The sequence below is a fragment of the Phytophthora parasitica genome (genome assembly GCF_000247585.1).
Source record: "Phytophthora parasitica INRA-310 unplaced genomic scaffold supercont2.1, whole genome shotgun sequence".
NCBI classification, from domain to species: Eukaryota; Oomycota; class Peronosporomycetes; order Peronosporales; family Peronosporaceae; genus Phytophthora; species Phytophthora nicotianae.
The window spans coordinates 4,213,496-4,231,530 of record NW_008634126.1 but is presented as its reverse complement, the minus strand read 5'-3'; the positions used below and the strand labels follow the sequence as shown (position 1 = coordinate 4,231,530).

The 18,035-nt window shown below is 48.0% G+C and overlaps 1 protein-coding gene across 1 annotated transcript; it reads right to left on the bottom strand.

The window, feature by feature from the left end:
- Positions 1-11: 11 nt before the first annotated feature.
- PPTG_01091 (hypothetical protein) lies at positions 12-17,828 on the bottom strand (the record flags this gene model as incomplete). The annotated part of the gene is made up of 1 exon (XM_008892689.1): positions 12-17,828. The coding sequence occupies one exon, from the start codon at positions 17,826-17,828 to the stop codon at positions 81-83; it is 17,748 nt and encodes a 5,915-aa protein (XP_008890937.1). The 3' UTR covers positions 12-80.
- Between the last annotated feature and the right edge of the window lie 207 nt (positions 17,829-18,035).

Here is an 18,035-nt window from a genome sequence, read left to right as displayed (position 1 = left end):
AATTAACAAGAATCGACATTTTTTTTCTTAGAAATATGCTGTGTTCTGTGAATGTTATATGATGATGAGACTACAACAGCCTACAGTGGCGCAGCGTAGACGTAGGGTCCCGTGACGACTGTGCCGTCTAGTAAACCTTGTTGGTCTGGACAGAGCAGACTTTGAGTGTTCGCACGTTTACAGAAATAGCTGCGTCCTTGTGAATTCTGGGCCAAAACTTGTACGTAGTAGGTTTTCCCAGACACCAATCCAGTAAGTAACACCGTGACAACTGAGGACGGCGTCGTAGTCTCTATTGGAGTCGAGAAATCGCTCTGTTCGGAGTATTGAATCACGTATCTGTCCAGGTCGACGCCACCGTAAGCCATACTCAGTCCCCCGATAGCGGGACAATTTCCTGGTGATTGTAGTGTACCCGCACACGGATAACCATGATACGGGATAACGGGTGGTAGCCATGAAACACGGAGCTCGCCTGGCACAAGGGTAGGCACGACAGTTAGCGTATGTGGCTTGCCTGGGAACGTCACTGCTGGTACAAGTGAAGCGGGTGTAGACGTCTGTGGAGTACCCAGACCACCACGGTTGGTAGCAAACACCCGGACGTAATAGATCGTGGCTGGTGTAAGTCCCGTAATTGTGTACGACCGCTGTGCTGGGTCAGCCACAGTTACCGTTGTGCCCATTGTTAGCGCTAACGAGTCGAATCCAGCCGCAACGTCCCATTGCACCACATACGCCGAGATCGTGTCGCCTCCGTCGTCACTTGGAGGCGCCCAACGCACTGTAAGCATCGTCGAACTTGTAATGCCCAAAACCACCTGGGTAGGTGCACTGGGTGTCGTGTACGGCTGCATTTTCGGCGGTACAGAGCGCTGGAACTGTCCGTAACCTTGTGAATTTCTTGCTCGAATACGGAAGAAATACGGTGTACCTTTAGTTAGAGTAGAAATGACGCGTCGATACGGCGCACTCATGCCCGTAATGATCGCCACAACCTCTGAACTTGAGGTCCCGAAGTTACTATCCAACGAATACTGTATCTCATAAGCAGTGACTGTATCTCCACCGTTATCGTCCGGTGGACTGAAGAGCAGCACAAGCTCCGACACTGAATACACAGCGAGCGTCACAGCCGTCGGAGGGCCAGGGACTACCATCGGTTTCTGTGGGTTCGGAGCTACCGCAGGTTTACCGAAGCCAACCTCGTTATAGGCCGACACCCTAATGTTATAGAGTTGCCCCTTATTCAACGCACCAATAGACGGCACAATACGACTGCCTACGCAGCTTAGAGGCATGACTCCAGCTCGTACTTTCGTCACAATCACATCATACGTAGCGGTCGTACATACATTCGGGTCCGCACACGTAAGTCGTACATTTTTTGCAGCCAGTGCAAAACTGTCCCCTGAATCCAAGAACGTAATCGACCACGTGTACCCTCCGTCTGCTGCTTGAGCTGTACGCTGAACATCCACTCCGTTCGTAATTTGCGATAAGTAGTTGAGCTTAGACTGCATTGAACCGGAGAGTTGCAGTCTTCCAAATGGGAAATTGGCCATACTGGTGCAGGTTGGACTGGTAATTGTGCAGAATACTTTAGAGTTTGACACCGTATTTGATCCGACTTCTTCTCGTGCGGTAGCCACAGCGTTCCAGGGAATAGGATCCGATAGAGTAACAGCGTTGAGTCGCGTGAGCTGGAGCTGGAAGTAGCCATTAGCGATGGTAGAAGTGGCTACAGCAGAACTTGTACGCACGCTTTGGACTTTCCATACTGCGTACGTGGGTGCAACTGGACACCAGGCATCTTGCTGGCCTCGGTTCGTGAATAGTGGGGACGGATCGTACTCTATACGGTACATACGCACTGCACTGCCTCCGTCACTGGAGGGTGCATTCCACGATGCTAAGAGTTGAGTCGCAACGCCAGGGTTTACATCCACAGACACACTTGTGGGTGGGCCGGGTACTTGAAGCGGAGGAATGACACTCGTAGGGGACGTTTGAGAGCGGAGTCCCGGTCCAAGTGGATTTTTAGCTGTTACAGAGACGAAATACGCTTGACCTGGTATCAAGTTTGGTATCGTGTAGGTTAGAGTAGCTGCGCTTACAGTTTCGTAGAGCGCGTAGTCTACTGCAGCTTCACCAGGTGTAGCGAGTTCTACGATGGGCTTTTGGGGTGCAGCTTGCTGTCTTAAGGCTCCCAGGGTAACAGGCCACGATCCAGGACATGAAACATCACTGCCAGGTAGACACAGCACTCCGTTACTATCAACCGCATTGTCGCCGTCTTTTACTCCCAAAAATGCGTCAAATGGTGTGAGTTTGGACGGTTCTACCGTTAAGGGAGGTAAGTTCCCGACGTTGGAGATAAACGTGATCGTCCACACTTGACCAAACGTAAAAGCGTGACCAGCTGATGCCATTGACTCGATTTCCACGTTCACAACACCGATAGTGGGCAGATTTTCGAGCGCGAGTTTCAGATTATTTGCACTAATACTTGCGGGGAGGTAATTGGTCCATGCTGATCCCTTGTAACCGAGTCGAAAGTATCCTCCTACGGTTGTCGTTGCGTGGTAAGACACCAAAACTTGCACCTCTGGCTTCCCTGGGAATGTCGACAATACGGGTACCGCGATACCTGACGTAAGCTCGAATACTCGCCCCGTAGCGTCGTTACTGCCCACTACATTTCCGATCTCTAATTGCAGCAAGGGCTGATCTCCAGCGTTCAAATCGTTAGCAAACGTCACAGTCCACTGGTACCCGAGATTGTTGCTTATCGTAGAGCGGGAGACCTCCACATGACCCATAGTTAGCGACGCTCCTACCGCGATATTCATTAGAGCACTCCGTAAATTCTCCGCTGACACATCTTTATCCATATATTCAGTTTTTCCACCTCGAAATGATAGCGCAAAAGGAGCAGATGTGGGCGAAGTGACCCATTTCAGCTCGACTACCTGTACTTCCGGTCTAGAAAGAGCACGCCACCACTCGATTTTGTAACTTGTAAGTCCGATTCCGCCGTTGAAAACAGGTTTCTGCCACGTTACAGTCGCTGAGTCGATTGGAGTCGAAGATATAGTTAGAGTAGTAGTAATCTTTGCGTTTACTGGTCCATCGGAATGACGGGTTGGAGCCACAGGAGCTGGAGCGAGCGTTGCTCGACTGTATCCGATAGCGTTTTTGATTTTAACCTGAACGAAATAGTGTGTCCCTGTCGTAAGTCCCGTAAGATAGTAAATACGGGGGCCGCCAGAATACAATTCTGGGATGGCTAGAGTAGTGTTTACGATCTCTATAGGGTTACTCTTCGTAACTGAGTCAAACGTCGACACTGTGTCAATGTCGATCCAGAACGCAGTGATTGCTAAGCCTCCAGTTCCTTTTCCATCGCGTGTAGAAGGCTGAATCTGTAACTGGAGTATAGTACCGGAATAGGGATACAGCGCGACCGATAAGGGTGCATCAGGTGCTCTATCTTTCGTCGTTACAGATAAAGGTGAGCTCCATTGTCGATTGTCTGGAGGGTTTCCATTTAGCGCGATTTGTTGGACAGGTACCGAGTTTACAGCCGCAACGCGCACAAAGTATTTAGTGCCGATGATAAGGTTCGAGATTAAATACCGGAACGGCGGTGGCGCTTGAATTAGAGCGCCAGATACGGTAGCCGGTGGGTAAGTGTAGTACGTTAGGGAGTACGAGCGGGTGTTAAAGCTCTCACAGCTATGTCCACCAACAACTTGCACCACTGTAGCACTCACAACCTTCACAACTTCCATTGTACAGCCCAGTTCTTTAACCATAAATTTGGAATTTTCCGGTAAAGTATCCGCGAGTGGAGTCGTGACAGTTAGAAAAATCCCTGTTAGCGCTCTCGCACATGCGTTACAGACCGGAAGACCGTGTTTGAAGGTCAAGTCGACGTCCCACTGTACAATGTACGACGAGATATCCTTGTTGAACTCTGGACTCATATTGTCTCCCAAGTTTAGAGGGGAGAAGAAAACTTCAATTTCTTTTCCAGATACTACCACGAGATCCACATTCGAAGGCGCGTCGGGTACTTTCCTCGGTGTAGCAATGGTAGAAGTAGGTGGACTGCCTTTACCATTGAAATTGTACGCATACACTTCGATAAAGTATTGCTGACCAGTGATGAGTTTCTTAGATGTTTGTGTTGGTAGATAGTAGCATTTATCACAGCCACTACCCGATATTCTTACTGTAGAGTCAGTAGGATGCAATCGAGGAACCTTCGCACGCAAATATCCAAGTGGTGACACCACGCTTAGCATATCCACAGTCCAAACATAACCCTTCGTCCACTCATACACCGTAACTGCAATCTCAGTCGAACCTAGATACCCTATTTCTCGACCATTGAAGTCACCAAGATACAGCCGGGTCTTGTGTAGCCCTGGAGAACTCACATCTGTACGAACAGTGTACCAGTCTCCACCAATGCGAATCTTATACCCTGGAAGTCCATACGCGGCCGAATAAAAGCTGCAAGTCTCCCCAGTACTACACGTCACGAAAATCTCTCCCTCCGTCACATCAACTTTACCAGGTAGAGACTGGTACGATAGTTCCCGCTTGACACTAACAGTTTGAATCGAGTCGAGGTCTTCAAGTGCGTACCGTAATTGATCCGCACTCGACTCGGCGTTTAGAGGGCGAGTGTATTGATTTTGGTATCCAACCTGGAAGGTTCCACTCATGGTAAGTGCGGGGTCGTCGTTATACACTCCGTCGATAGAAGTGTCCATATTGAACACAATTACAGCATCAGCTCCAGCGTCAATACCCTTATCGATAGATAGAGTAATATCTCCATATACCCTATCAAACACAATCTTGACATCTGCCGGCGTAGCAGATTTACACAGCACCAACTGCGTCGCACTCGACACACTGATACTCTCCGCTTCGACGTCGAATAGAGTCGACAAACTCGTCTCGACTGTAATCAGTGGCGCGTTAAAGTTCACGTCAGCGTTGTCCCCATTATACGTGAACCGAACCGTTCCCTGAGTCGCCGTACACGAGAAAACGACCACTTCTTTACGGAAATTCGTCTCTCCAGTGTGGATTTCTTCTACCGAAGCCACGCCATTACTCGGATTTAGTAGTGGAAGGTCACCTGGTTGTGCTGTAAATGTGATCAAGACTTCAGCTCCCACTTCCAGCACTGTCTTGGCTGAAGATACATCGACGGATCCGACACTAGAAAGAGCTTCCAGTGCCGACTTCAAGCCAGCAATCGTCGTGGTTCCTGCTGTTATCCCTGCTGCTACTGCTGTAAACGTCCCAGTGGTTGCACCACGGAACGACAAGGTAAATGTCCCCGTCGTGAGAATCTTGACCTTCTGGATTTCATCTACCGATCGGATCATGTTGTTCGACCACGCGAGACTGGAAGCGCTTGTGGTGATCCGTTGAGTTCTGTACAGTTTATCTGCGTCCGAGATGAAAACATCCGCCGGATTCGCTGTGAACTTGTCGGATGTGTCCCATCGAACCTGGTATTTAGTGATCGGACTGCCATTATCTGTCGCTGGCGGGTCGAACGAGAGCCACAACTGATCTCCAACAGCATTAGAGCCTTTTGTAACTTCCCTAGTAAACACAACAGCTCCTTCCCCAGTTAATCCACTTGCATTTCCTTGAAGAAGCGGTAAATCTCCCGAATTTTGGATATTATCCAGAAATGTCACCCGCCACGTGTATCCTCCTTCAGAATCCGGACCTGACCGTTCAACATCAACCTGACCAACAGCATCTAGAGCTTGGATTTTCTCCTGCACAGACGAACCATCTGGTTTAGCCGCTGTCTTGGCGACTGCATCCCAGTTAATTGCCGCAGTCTCCGAGTTCTTGTACGATACAGAAAATGTACCACTCAGGGCATTACCCTTTCGAACTTCTCGTACAGAAATCTGGCTTCCTGTCCCCACCAATGAACTTGTAACGAGTAAAGTGGGTACATCTCCACGATAATCCAGAAAGGTTATCGTCCAAGTGTACCCTCGCTGAGGAGATGCAGCCGACTGCTTGACTTGCACTGTACCCACCCACGCCATGGCTTCCAGTGCTGCTTTCATCGTCCCTGCGTCAGCATTAAACGGGATCGGAGAGCTCGCTTCGATGAGGAAACTACCGCTTAAAACGTTGCCATCCGTCAGAGTATCTGTCTCGCATCCGGCACCTGCTGCAGATTTAAATGTAGGATCCACAGCGCAGATAAACTGTGGTAGATTCCCTTCAGAATCTTTGAATGCCACCGTCCAAATGTAGCCACCTTGTTCGTCTACAAGCGACTGAGAGACTAATACGTCTCCAAACACTGGTAATTGGGCGAGATCGGTCGTAAGTTGAGCTGCCGTAGCTGATGCAGCGCTCACAAATGTGTTAAGCGGATTAAATCCACCATAATTCGCCATCGAAATCAGCACTTGTCCGTCTACTCCGACGGTCGTAAGAGCATTTTTCTCTTGAGTTTGAAAATTTGTACACATGACATAGTCGAGCTTATCCACATCCCCATACACACCGTTACCGTGGAAGAAAATCCGGTAAATAAATCCATTTGGCACGATAGTACTGTCCCGCTCTCGGGTGACATACACCTTGTCGATATTATCCATAGCTTCGAGCGTAATATCCATGATATTAGCGGATGCATCAAAAGGGATACAACTCGAAGTCTTCGTCGCTCCAAGATACGTAAACCGAAGACTGTACGACCCCGCGACTAAAGGTTTCTTGGCTGTCACTATCACTTGCTGTACAGCAGTATCTGTACCCATCGCAATATCTGTATCCATAGTAACCCCACAGCTTGAAGGTACATTACCCGTAGTCACAAATGTTTTATCTGCACAATCAATTTTCTTCGTCTCTCCAGCGACACTGTTACCAACAAATGTGATCTGGAATACGTATCCATAACCGAACTCCTCCGAGGCGTCTCCGTCCCGTGTAACTACGATATCATTCGTGGTTAGAGCTCCATTTACTACTGTAACCAACGCGTTCTTTACAGTACTAGCGTCTGCGTTCCACAAGATCGCCCCAGTTTTCGCTCCTATTGTCTTAAATGACCCCAAATTCGTTGAATCTTTCACTTCTCGTGTGAAAAGTAGTGTAAAAGTTCCAGATAAAATGGGAGCTTCAGCTGATATAGTTACGGTTTGCACCGTGGGCACACGGAAGGCGAAAGATCCTTTGATACAAGATCCAGAAGGACACGACGAAGCGTACGTTCGTAGCGTTTGAACCTCTGCAATACTAGCAGCTTCCGTGGTAATCTCTTGGACCTCCGATACGTGAGTTGCTGCGAGGCGTATCTCCTGAACGTCACGCTCGTAAATGGCGTATCCTGCACGGATATTCTGCACTGCTGACGCTGTACCGCTTGGCATGATAGCGCCAGTGGCTGAGAAGAGACCAGTGCCGATATCTGTCATCGCTGCCACGTGAATGTAGTAATTTATCCCAGCGAGAAGATTCGGAATCACGTAAGAGTTGGACGCAGATCCTTGGATAAAATCATCAAAAATCTGCAACGTTCCTGCAGATAATGCCTTCGTTTGCTTGCCGAGTTTCGGGATATTTCCAAGAGAAGATTTAAACTTGATCGTCCACAGTAACCCGTCCACTTTAAAGACGTCGAGACTCGAAGCGCTGGCCAGATATGACGATGGGATATCCGGATTATCCGCTTTAGCCAATGGTATTGTATCGGGGGTAAACGATGATGCCCCATTCGTACCATCCCGGATAGTAGATACGAGTACTTTACCAGTCCCAAAGCTTGTTAAACTTCCGAACACAAGTGTATCTAAATCTCCAGTCACGGATAATCCACTGAAGTAGATAGAGTACACAAACCCGTCAGAGGAATCCGATCGTCGAGTCACCATAATATCTCCAGCACTAACGCCTGTTACAGTTAGCGCTTCCGCTAATGCACTCTCAGACGCGTCCCATGGAATTGCAGCGGTCGTTTGGCTCTTTAACGTAAGTTTATACGTCGCACCGAGTCCAATATCATTGGCATCATTCGAAATGACCACTTGTTGGACTTCAAATTGCTCGCTCATGACGCTAAACTGCTGCGATATACCGTAAGCAACATGAGACACTTCAGAGGCCTCTCCATTATAGTAACTGGTTAGAGCAAACTGGCCCGAGTTCTGCCCTCCCTCTGTATCCACCGTAACCTCAGCTTTCGTGGTTGGTTGTGGGCTAAGACACGCACTCGTAGCTTCTTGTACACTTAACAGAGGGACATTTCCCGTAACAAGATCTCCACTAAAAGTGATTCTGTGAATAAATCCATTCGGCGCCTCCTTCACATCTGTATCTCTGGATACTGACACCCCTCCACCAATTGTACTCAGTAAATTTAGAGCGTCTGCCACTGCCGAAGCGCTTGCACTGTAAGCGATACAGGACGTCGTTTGACCAGCGAAAGTCAACAGGAATTTACCCGCTGCGTTTTTGTTAGGGATAGTCAATCCTTGAACTTCGCTACTGCCACCATAATCGACCGTCTCCAAATAAGCGCGGCGAACGCTCCCTCCATTCTGAACCCAGCCAGTTTTACACACTGAACCTTGAGCTTCGTGCTGCAACCAGATCGTTGGTACCATCGCTGTCTCTGTATAATCCATGAAGAATATATCGTAGATATATCCAGGCGATCCGTCTCGTACTGTTTCAATGATTAACGCTGGATGGCCACCAACCGCGGTTGAGGAGCATAAATTCTGCCCTACATTGACAATCTCCAGTAACGGTACATCGCCAATTACGGGACTGTATCCACCTGTTACAGGACCTCGAAAATTGATCAGATATTCGTAACCAAACCCCCAAGTCGACGAGCCATCTCCTTCACGCGTAACGTTGATATGATCGACGACAAAATCCAAATTACTCAAGCCATTGAGCGCTTTCTGTAAGTTTACAGCTGACACACCGTAACTAATACAGTTTGTAGCAGTAGTCACGCCAGCATACGTAAATTGTAGCTGGAACAACCCCGTACTGTCTGATGTGACCTCAGCATCAGCAGTCATGCGCAGACGTTGGATCTCGGTCTGGGAGATGCCTCCTCCACGTCTCGTAACGATAACTTTACCGGTATTTAATTTATTCTCAAGAGCATCCTCAAGATCGCTTGCAGTCGCACCCCAGAGCATGCAATCAGTATCTTTCCCGTTAAGGGACATTTTAAAGTATCCGCTGGAGTCGATAACTTGGCCGGAATCAGTAGCTAGCGACAAACGCTGATGAGGCAGATTACCTCCTTGTGTTGCTACACTAACGGTAACGGTAGATCCAGTAATACCGATACAGACCCCCGTAAAACCTGTCGATGTTGTCTGTAATTTAGCAACGTCTCCAGCCACTACATCTCCAAAGAAGTAAACAGAGTACACGTATCCCGTCGTCGTTGCTGTAACGACAGGAGCAGAGCGAGATACCAGCACAGAATCTGCCGGTGCCAGTGCACTAATCCCACGAATCAATTGCAGTAACGACGTCTGTAAGCTGTCAGCAGTGGCGCTAACCGAGAAGCAGGCCGTTGGACCGTAAATTACTCCCGCTCTAGAAAGTGTAAGAGCGTAGTAATCCACACTTTGACTGGCACCTTTAGGGATCGACACCGTAATCGTTTGGATTTCGTGTCCGGAACGCTGAACTTCGTACGGTAAGCCATCGATACGGAGCTGCATTCCAGGATACAGTAACTTCGTAGCGGAAGCCTCTAGTGCTGTCACAATCGGAGATAGCGCACCCACAGTCACCATCGAAGTCTGTTTGGAGCCAGTAAACGGTGTGTTCCCGTTGGATCCAACCAGATTATCCACTGAAGACCCGAAGCGGATAATATCCGTCGGAGAGATAAACTGACGAATATCTTCAACGCCAGTTACCGTAGCAGTAAGAGTGTCTCGCGAAACCTTTGCTTTAATACCTGGAATCTTCTGAGTCAACAAAAATCCTTGAGAAACGTCCACTTCTCCGAATAAATCCATGGCTTCTATTCCTTGTTTCACAGCTTCAGCCGACGAAGAATACAGTAGTGACGGTGTTTGGGCGCTGGGAGTACTGAGCATAAAGCTCCCCAGTATCGGAGCTGAACCTGCTGTATCTGTGTACACTATTACAGACCTGTCTTTCCCATTAAGAGACGTCGCGTAGTCCACTGTAAACTCCCCCAAGTTACCACTACCGGGTGGGAAAGTTACGCCTTCATACTCTCCGGTTACACGTAAAAATCGGATTCGCCACCGATACCCTCCTCGGGTGCCTGGATTGAGAACAGGTTGGTCTTCCCAGCCACCGGAACATAAGGAATCTGTACATCCTGTAGCGGTAGAAGGATACTCGAATCGCTCTACGGATACTCTACCGATAGTATCCATTTCGTTTAGCTTTTTCTCCAATCGAACTGCGTCCTCGTTGAACGCCATTTCTCGAGGACCAAACGAAGAGTGAAAATCCATAAAGAACGATCCACTGAGTCCTTCTGATCCAGGCGTGATCTCGTCTACATTGATCGGATTTGAGTTCAATACAGTCTCAGACTCAAAAGTAGCGGTAATTTTAGGTAAATTACCCGCCCCCAGTGGCGTGTACGTCGGGTTAGAGATAAATTGCACAAGCCACGACATCTCACCGTATTTCCCGTGTACAGTCTTCTCAACACTAACCTTGCGTCCGGTGGTAGTAGATGCTGCTTCAAGTACACGCTTGATCACATTTTCGTCACCATTCCACGGGATAAGGATGGATACACCCAGTGGCGTTACGGTATTTCCGGAATTTAGAGCGTTACAGTCTAACGACTTAACGTTAATCTTTGTTGGAGGTGTGGCAGCATCGAAATCCACCACCGTAAAGACACAGCTTGTAATTCCATCCACGATAAACCGGTCTTTTGCCATCAGACTCGTTCGTATAGTACTAGCTCCAGACGCTATCGTAAATGTCGTTACGGTACACGGCAGATTCGACGCTACTGTATTAGCACAGCTTACTGTTACAGTATACCGTTTATCGACTCCTGCATCACCCTGGACTTTAAAATCTGTAAAATCACCCCGTAAAATTGCTCCATCTTGGACTGTCGTAACGGTAGCGTGATTATTCGATCCTTTCAAATCCGTTACTATAGTTGCCATCTGCGGGATATCACCAGGGGAATTACATACTTTCGTTCCGTCCGTTAGAGTTTCCAGCTGTTCGCAAGGCTTAGAGGGAGTACTGGCATCTCTAAGAAACGTTACAGTCCACTCATACCCTCCCGTATCTCTATCCACCACACTTCTCGACACCTCAACGTCGCCAACATTTGCCATTTTTTCGAGAATTTCTTCGACCGATGTTCCCGAATTTCCACTTTCTTCTTTGGTGGCAAATGCATTATGAGCGATTGGGTCACTTGTTTCCAAGGATTGGATCGCCATGTGGGGCGAATGCCTCGAGTCTAATTCAATGGAAAACGTTCCACCAAGAGGTCCAACGCCTGCACTAACGACTCCTGTATCGCAGGTTTGAGTCTTATCATTGGTGGTGGTAACAAGACTACTCTTGTCACACCCTAACAGGAAAGTATGCCCGACTTGACGTCCCCACGCTTTAGAGTATCCAGATTCCCACACGTCATCCCACGCAGCTGCAGATCCTTTCCAATTACCGTCAATACCCGCGGAGTGATCAATGGTTGGATCCGTCCATACCGAAGAACGGAAGGTTATTAACCAGGTATAACCTTTCACCTGCGGATTGGTTAACGTTCTCTTGACGATAACACTACTCGGTTTAATGGTACGTAAACTATTGAGCTGAGCTTGCATGGCAGATTCGTCCGCTCCGGCCATAATCGGTCCCGTAGTTTCACTATTAAAGACCAGTTGGAAAGCTCCCGTAAGCTCGTTCCCCTTTAAAGTTTCGACTACACTAGTGCGACCGTTATTGCTGCCAGTGGTGGACGTAAGCTGCGTCGTTAGATACAGATCCGGGACATCACCTGGTGTACTGTCGTCGATAAATGTAATGGTCCAAGTAAACCCTCGTGCCTGTGTAGCTGCTGATCGTTTAATGCTAATTGTTGGAACGTTAAGGCTGTTTTTGAAAAAATCCTGGAACTTGGTATCTGTCACGCTTGTATCCAGAGTATCCAACGAAGTATCCACTCCAATCGTGCACGTTTTAGTGACTGCCGAGCCAAATGTAAAGATCATATCCCCACCTACTTGATTGCCTTCTCTGCATAGCACACTCGGATTTAAGAGTGGATGTGCTGCATCTCCAACAATTACTTGAGCTGCTGGGTTGTTACTTCTTGAAGTTGAAAACCCAGTTTTATCTATGGTAAGCGTTGGGATATCCCATCCTCGAGTCAGAAACGTAATCTGCCACGAAAATCCACCGGACCATTTATCGGCGGTGGTAGAATACAGCGTTCTCTTCACTTTAACTTGTCCAAAAATCAGCTTTCCCGTTAGAGTATCCACCTTTTCCAACGCGTCTTTCACTACAGCTTCAGTAGCATCCCACGGAATGTCCGTAGTGTATGCAGTAGGAATATAAACAGCATTAGCATCCGTCGGATCCGTATCATCCTGACTAATTAGACCAATTTTAAACGTTCCAGTCAGCATACTACCGGTGGTTTTTCGCGTTACTGAACACTCCACACCTTTACCAGTTTGAATGGGAACAATTCCCGTCTTGACACACTCTAACAACGGTATTTTTCCCGTCCGTGTCGTGAAAGTTACAGAGTAAACCGCTCCAACAAAACTCGAATCAACGAAAAGATTGTGCTCAACTGTCATTGCACCAATGAGATCAGGAACATTCAATGCACTTTGGACGTCACTAGCATCCACAACCACAGCTGCTGAGGTTTTGACCGGGATATTTGAGACTGTTATCTGTGGGGCCTCAAATAGTGAAAATGACGCACCAGAAAATCGACTGCATAGAGCGCCAGGATCGTTGGTATCAATAACGATTGTTGTAATTCCCGACGTTACGGATCTTGAATCTACTTCAAAGGAACAAACGCCTGCAAATAAGTTGGTTCCTTTAGAGACTTGGCCGCTTACGTCAGCGGATACTGTAAATTTAGAGCCATCAAAATCTGTAACGCAAGCATCACATAACTTGACGGATGGTGTACACTCGGTACTAAACGTTGAGTCTGCACTTGGATCTGAGTATGATTCACACGTGTAGGTAAGGGAGAAGACGGAGTTGGCGTTAGAGTCGTAATAGGGTTCGTTTCCCTGGGTTTCTTGGTTCACAGTGGGCGTTACTGTATTGCCACTAAAAGTTAGAGTACCACCAACAATAAGCATTGGCACGTCTCCACCGACATCATTACCGGTAAAGGTGACCAAGTACACGTAAGTTAGATCGTCCCCCGTTAATCCAGCGCCCGATTTGGTGCTAGTACGGCTCACATCCACTGTATCAATATTATCCAGGCGCTCTAATTCAGTTTTCACGAAAGCTGCTGCCCTAACATCGTTATCATCTTGAAGAGAGGAGACTACGAGATCAACAGTGTCGACACTGTGCTTTTTAGTCATCAGACAATAAGTACAGACCGTAGTGTCAAATGTGAGATAAAATGTGCCTCCAATCGACCCCAAATTCCCAACTCCCCCCGTAAAAAACAGCGTAAGACTCTGCACTTCACTAACCCTTTCGACCCCAATTTTCACGTCATGAACTTCAGATCCTTCAGTAACTGTCGTTCGAATCCCCTGGATCTCATTAACATCATCGTCATCTAACCGTAACTCCTGGATTTCGTTCCCATCCGTAGCGGACGTCATCACTTTTTGAACTTCATCTTTCACAATATCATTTGTTGTTTTAATCACTTGAACCTCATCCAAACCAGTGAAAGTGCTGCGAACTTCTTGCTGTTCGTTCACTACTTCCACTGTAACATCCACGAATTGCTCTTCATTCACCACCTCGCTTTGTAAAACCATACTCTGCATTTCCCGAACAATAGGGATCGTCACACTGGATGTCTGTCCACTACTGAAATCCTCCTGTTCATCCCACTCAATCTGGTACGATTTCAAGCTCGACCCGCCATCAAACAATGGATTCGTCCACTCAGCTTTAACCGACGTCGCTGACGCAACACTGAGCGTTAGATTCTGTGGTGCACTAGGCGGTTGATTAGTGACAACGACAGAGGACGGAACTGTAGCTCGAGGAGGTCCAGAGCCTTTAGCGTTGAACGCCGTAACTCGAATACTGTAAGACGAACCAGCAATCAAAATATCGGATCGAACGCCGGTGATAGCGTCGTCTCCGCCGATAATAAAAGACCGTTTAGTGCCATCTACCAGTCCAAACGCAGCGGGCGAATCAAACGATGGAGAGAGATCCCACTCGATCATATACTGAGTGATTGAGAGTCCACCATCGCCTCCATAGTAAAACCTGTCAGTAGAAGAAGCGTTCCACTCCACTAAGATAGCGTAGCTAGAAAGCGCTGTGGCGGTCGCATCTTCTGGTCGACCAGGTGTACGATCGGTGGGTCGTGCATATTTTGGAACAGGAACTGCATATGGACCATCGCCTTGGTCATTCAAAGCCAGTACGCGCACATAGTACGTCGTAACTATTGGCGTAAAAATGTTGTAAAAGTACGGACCAGGATCCGTAGAGTTCACTTCATACACCGTTTGAAAGTCGTAATTAGGGGTATTCACGTTAGGAAACGTACCCGCCGTATCCCATTGAAGTCGGTAGCCTAGAATAGCTGTACCCCCATCATTTAACGGAGCACTCCACCGAAGCTTTAGATATTTGCTGGATAGTATCAACAACTCCAAATTTTGAGGCGTAGACGGTGTAGTTCTCGGAATCTGAAACCCAGAGACAATACTGGCTGCGTATCCGTACCCTTCGTTGTTGTGGGCTCGTACTCGGATAGCATATTTTGTACCCGTTTTTAAGCCCTGAATAACATATCGTAACTGCCCTGGTACTCCGATTTCAGCAGAAAAGCCCGCTATTCCGTCCCGTTCGCAGTAAAACGTAGGTTGAGTGCCCGCAAGTGTCCGTGCTGATAGTGCACGTGCACCAGGGCCTTGGAGTTCTGTTCCATCAACACTTAACAGCGAGATATCGTTCTTAAACTCCGATACAAACGTAACTACCCAGTTGTATCCGTAACCATTCGCCGATCTGGTTACGTTCACAGCGCCAATCGTAACCAAACTCTCTAACGCAGTCTGCATATCGACTGCTGAAATATTGTGAGGTAAAGGCGGCGTAGAATCCGACAGTCCTCCACTAGCAAAGGCGACTATAAACGTCCCACTAATCGGCTGAAGACCTTTTTGAACCGAGTTTACAACGATACCGGGATTATTTCCGGTCCAACTGTCACTCGGGTAAACCTGGATGAGGTCTTGCGGTCCCACATGACCTGCTAAGAAGGTGATTTTCCACTCGTAACCGTACGCACTTTTAAATACAGGTACAGGTACTGTAACTTCGAGATCGGTATCAATCGTGAGAGTCGTCGCTGTGGGTACAGCAGTAATTGTACGCTCGTTACCCGCAATCCAGATAACATCGTCCTTTGCCAGCTTGGTATCCGCTATTGCAGACGTGGACATGGTATGACGCGTTACAGTCTTCCCCGTTACAGTTACAAATAACCCCGTTACACGAGTAGACTCCTGTCTCGAGACATCCACTGTCCCTATAGTCGATAAACGCTCTAATCGCTCCTTAACCGAGTTTAAACCTGTAGCTTCTGCATCCCATCGGAGGTTCTCCGTCACCTCTCCGCCAAAAGATAACTTGAAATAGCCCGTTAGAGTTCGGGAATCCGCAAAATTCACTAGTTTTTGAATATCGGGAAGACCTTTACCCGCCGATGTCGTGATGGTTTGCTGCTCCTGCGTTCCTTCTGCTCGATACCACTCGACTTTGTACTTGTCCACACTACACGACTCCTCCACTGCACTCCAGCTTACAGCTAGTGTTGTTCCGTCAACTACACTGGCTGTTACGGACTGTGGTGGCTGTGGTTGCCAGCAAGTTACAGCGCTAGCAAGCGGAGACGTAGCAGACCCGAAGCCATCGGCATTGTACGCCATCACATGTGCGTAGTATCTTACGCCTGGACGAAGACCAGTTAGAGTAAACCGGAAAGGGTCGGACCCTATCACTTTATTCGCAACTTGTACGACTGCGCTTGTGCCCGATAACTGGGAATCTGCCACCGTCATGGTGAATATATTGCCAGCTCCAACCATTTCCTCGCCTCGAAGATATGCGAACGTGACAGTCCATACCGCAGTATGAACAGCAGAGTTTCGCACCGCTTTGGATACTTTAATAGAGTATGTTGAGGTGATCTCCTGTAACGCTTCTTGCATCTCTAATGCCGACGCTTTAACGTCGATTGATGCCGTAGTTTTACCGTTAAAAATCAGCGTAAACGAACCAGTTACGGGTGATACACCATCCGTAAACACTTCCTGGATTTCGCGAGTAAAGTCACCAATAGTCAGATCTTGGAAGCCTTGAACAACCTCAACTACCCTTATTTGAGGGAAATCACCCGTTAATTGAGTTCCATCCGCAACCAGTAGAGCTAAGTCACCAGGGTTATGTAAAAAGGTTATCTTCCAACTATACCCCCACGATACTCGTGCTCGCGTAACTTTAACCGGATCGACAGCAACGTTCACTGTGTCCGTGATACCAGCCAGTGCGTCTGTCATAGCTTCAACGCTGCAGTCAAACGGCAACACCGAAGTCATGTGTCCTCCCCAAGATAACGTGAATGTCCCTCCAGCACCGACTGAGCTACGATAGCTGGTAGTCACTTGTTGTACCTCGATTTTCTCTTGGATATTAGCCACACCGTAATCGATGCTGGAGCTGTCGAAGTTGGGTGAGGAATCCCACTCGATACGGTACATGGTCACTTTCGCACCACCAAAATAAAACGGAGCCCAGTAGTTGATCGACAGCCACGTGGGTCCATGGAATTCACCCAGCGCTACACCTGTGGGTGGGGAGGGGACAACGGAACTTGCTGATGTCTGAGCCTCGAACACTGATACGGAGTCGCTGATACCTCTGGAGTTCAGAGCGAAGATACGGAAGGCGTACGTTTGACTGCTTTCTAGAATCAGATTGTCTTGTTTGGTCACTGCGACAGCGTTATTGCCTTGAACATACGCGTTGAGGTTGGGTGTGGCAGGAGTGACGACAAGTAGCGGTAGTTTCTTCATCGGATACATCCCCCAAAAAGATACGGTGTGGATTACAGTGCCACCATTTACAATAGACGCAACGCTAACGCCATCCACGCTGTCCAACGTCTCAAGGGCGTTCTTAAGGTCATCGCTGATTGTCGCCCACGGAATATTTTTCGGGTTAGTTGTACCAGCATCCAAGACTGTTTCGCCTGCAAAGCTCAACGTATATGGTGTGGCTATTGAGGTGTCAAGGACTTCCAGAAGTATCGTCTGTGTGGATGCTGGATTTCCAACGTTAATGACATTTGGGGCCACCGCTTTAGGGCTCCTCGTACCAATCCGAGCATCGGTTCCTCTCCAATCATGTTCTGGGATAGCATCAATAGTATCCAGACTTCCGTCGTACGATCGAAACACTAAATTCCACTTCCGTCCGTTAGAGACGTGGTACGCGAGTGTTCTCGTAATGGTATCCATAAAACTTCCACTAACCTCTAAAAATCTCTTATCGACGGCAGTAACAGTGTACTTGTTCATATCTGCCGACACCGAGGGAAGCCACAGATCGTCTCCAACTTTAACGACTTTTCTTAAATCCTCCGTCGTCTGGAGTCTATTGTCGAACACATAAACCTTCGGAGATGCAGCAGCAATAGTGTCTCCCGTGTAAGGCACATCAGTCGTAACGAGCGATCCGGACACAGCTGTGGCCGTGAATTTCGTACGCCCAACGTAAAACACGCT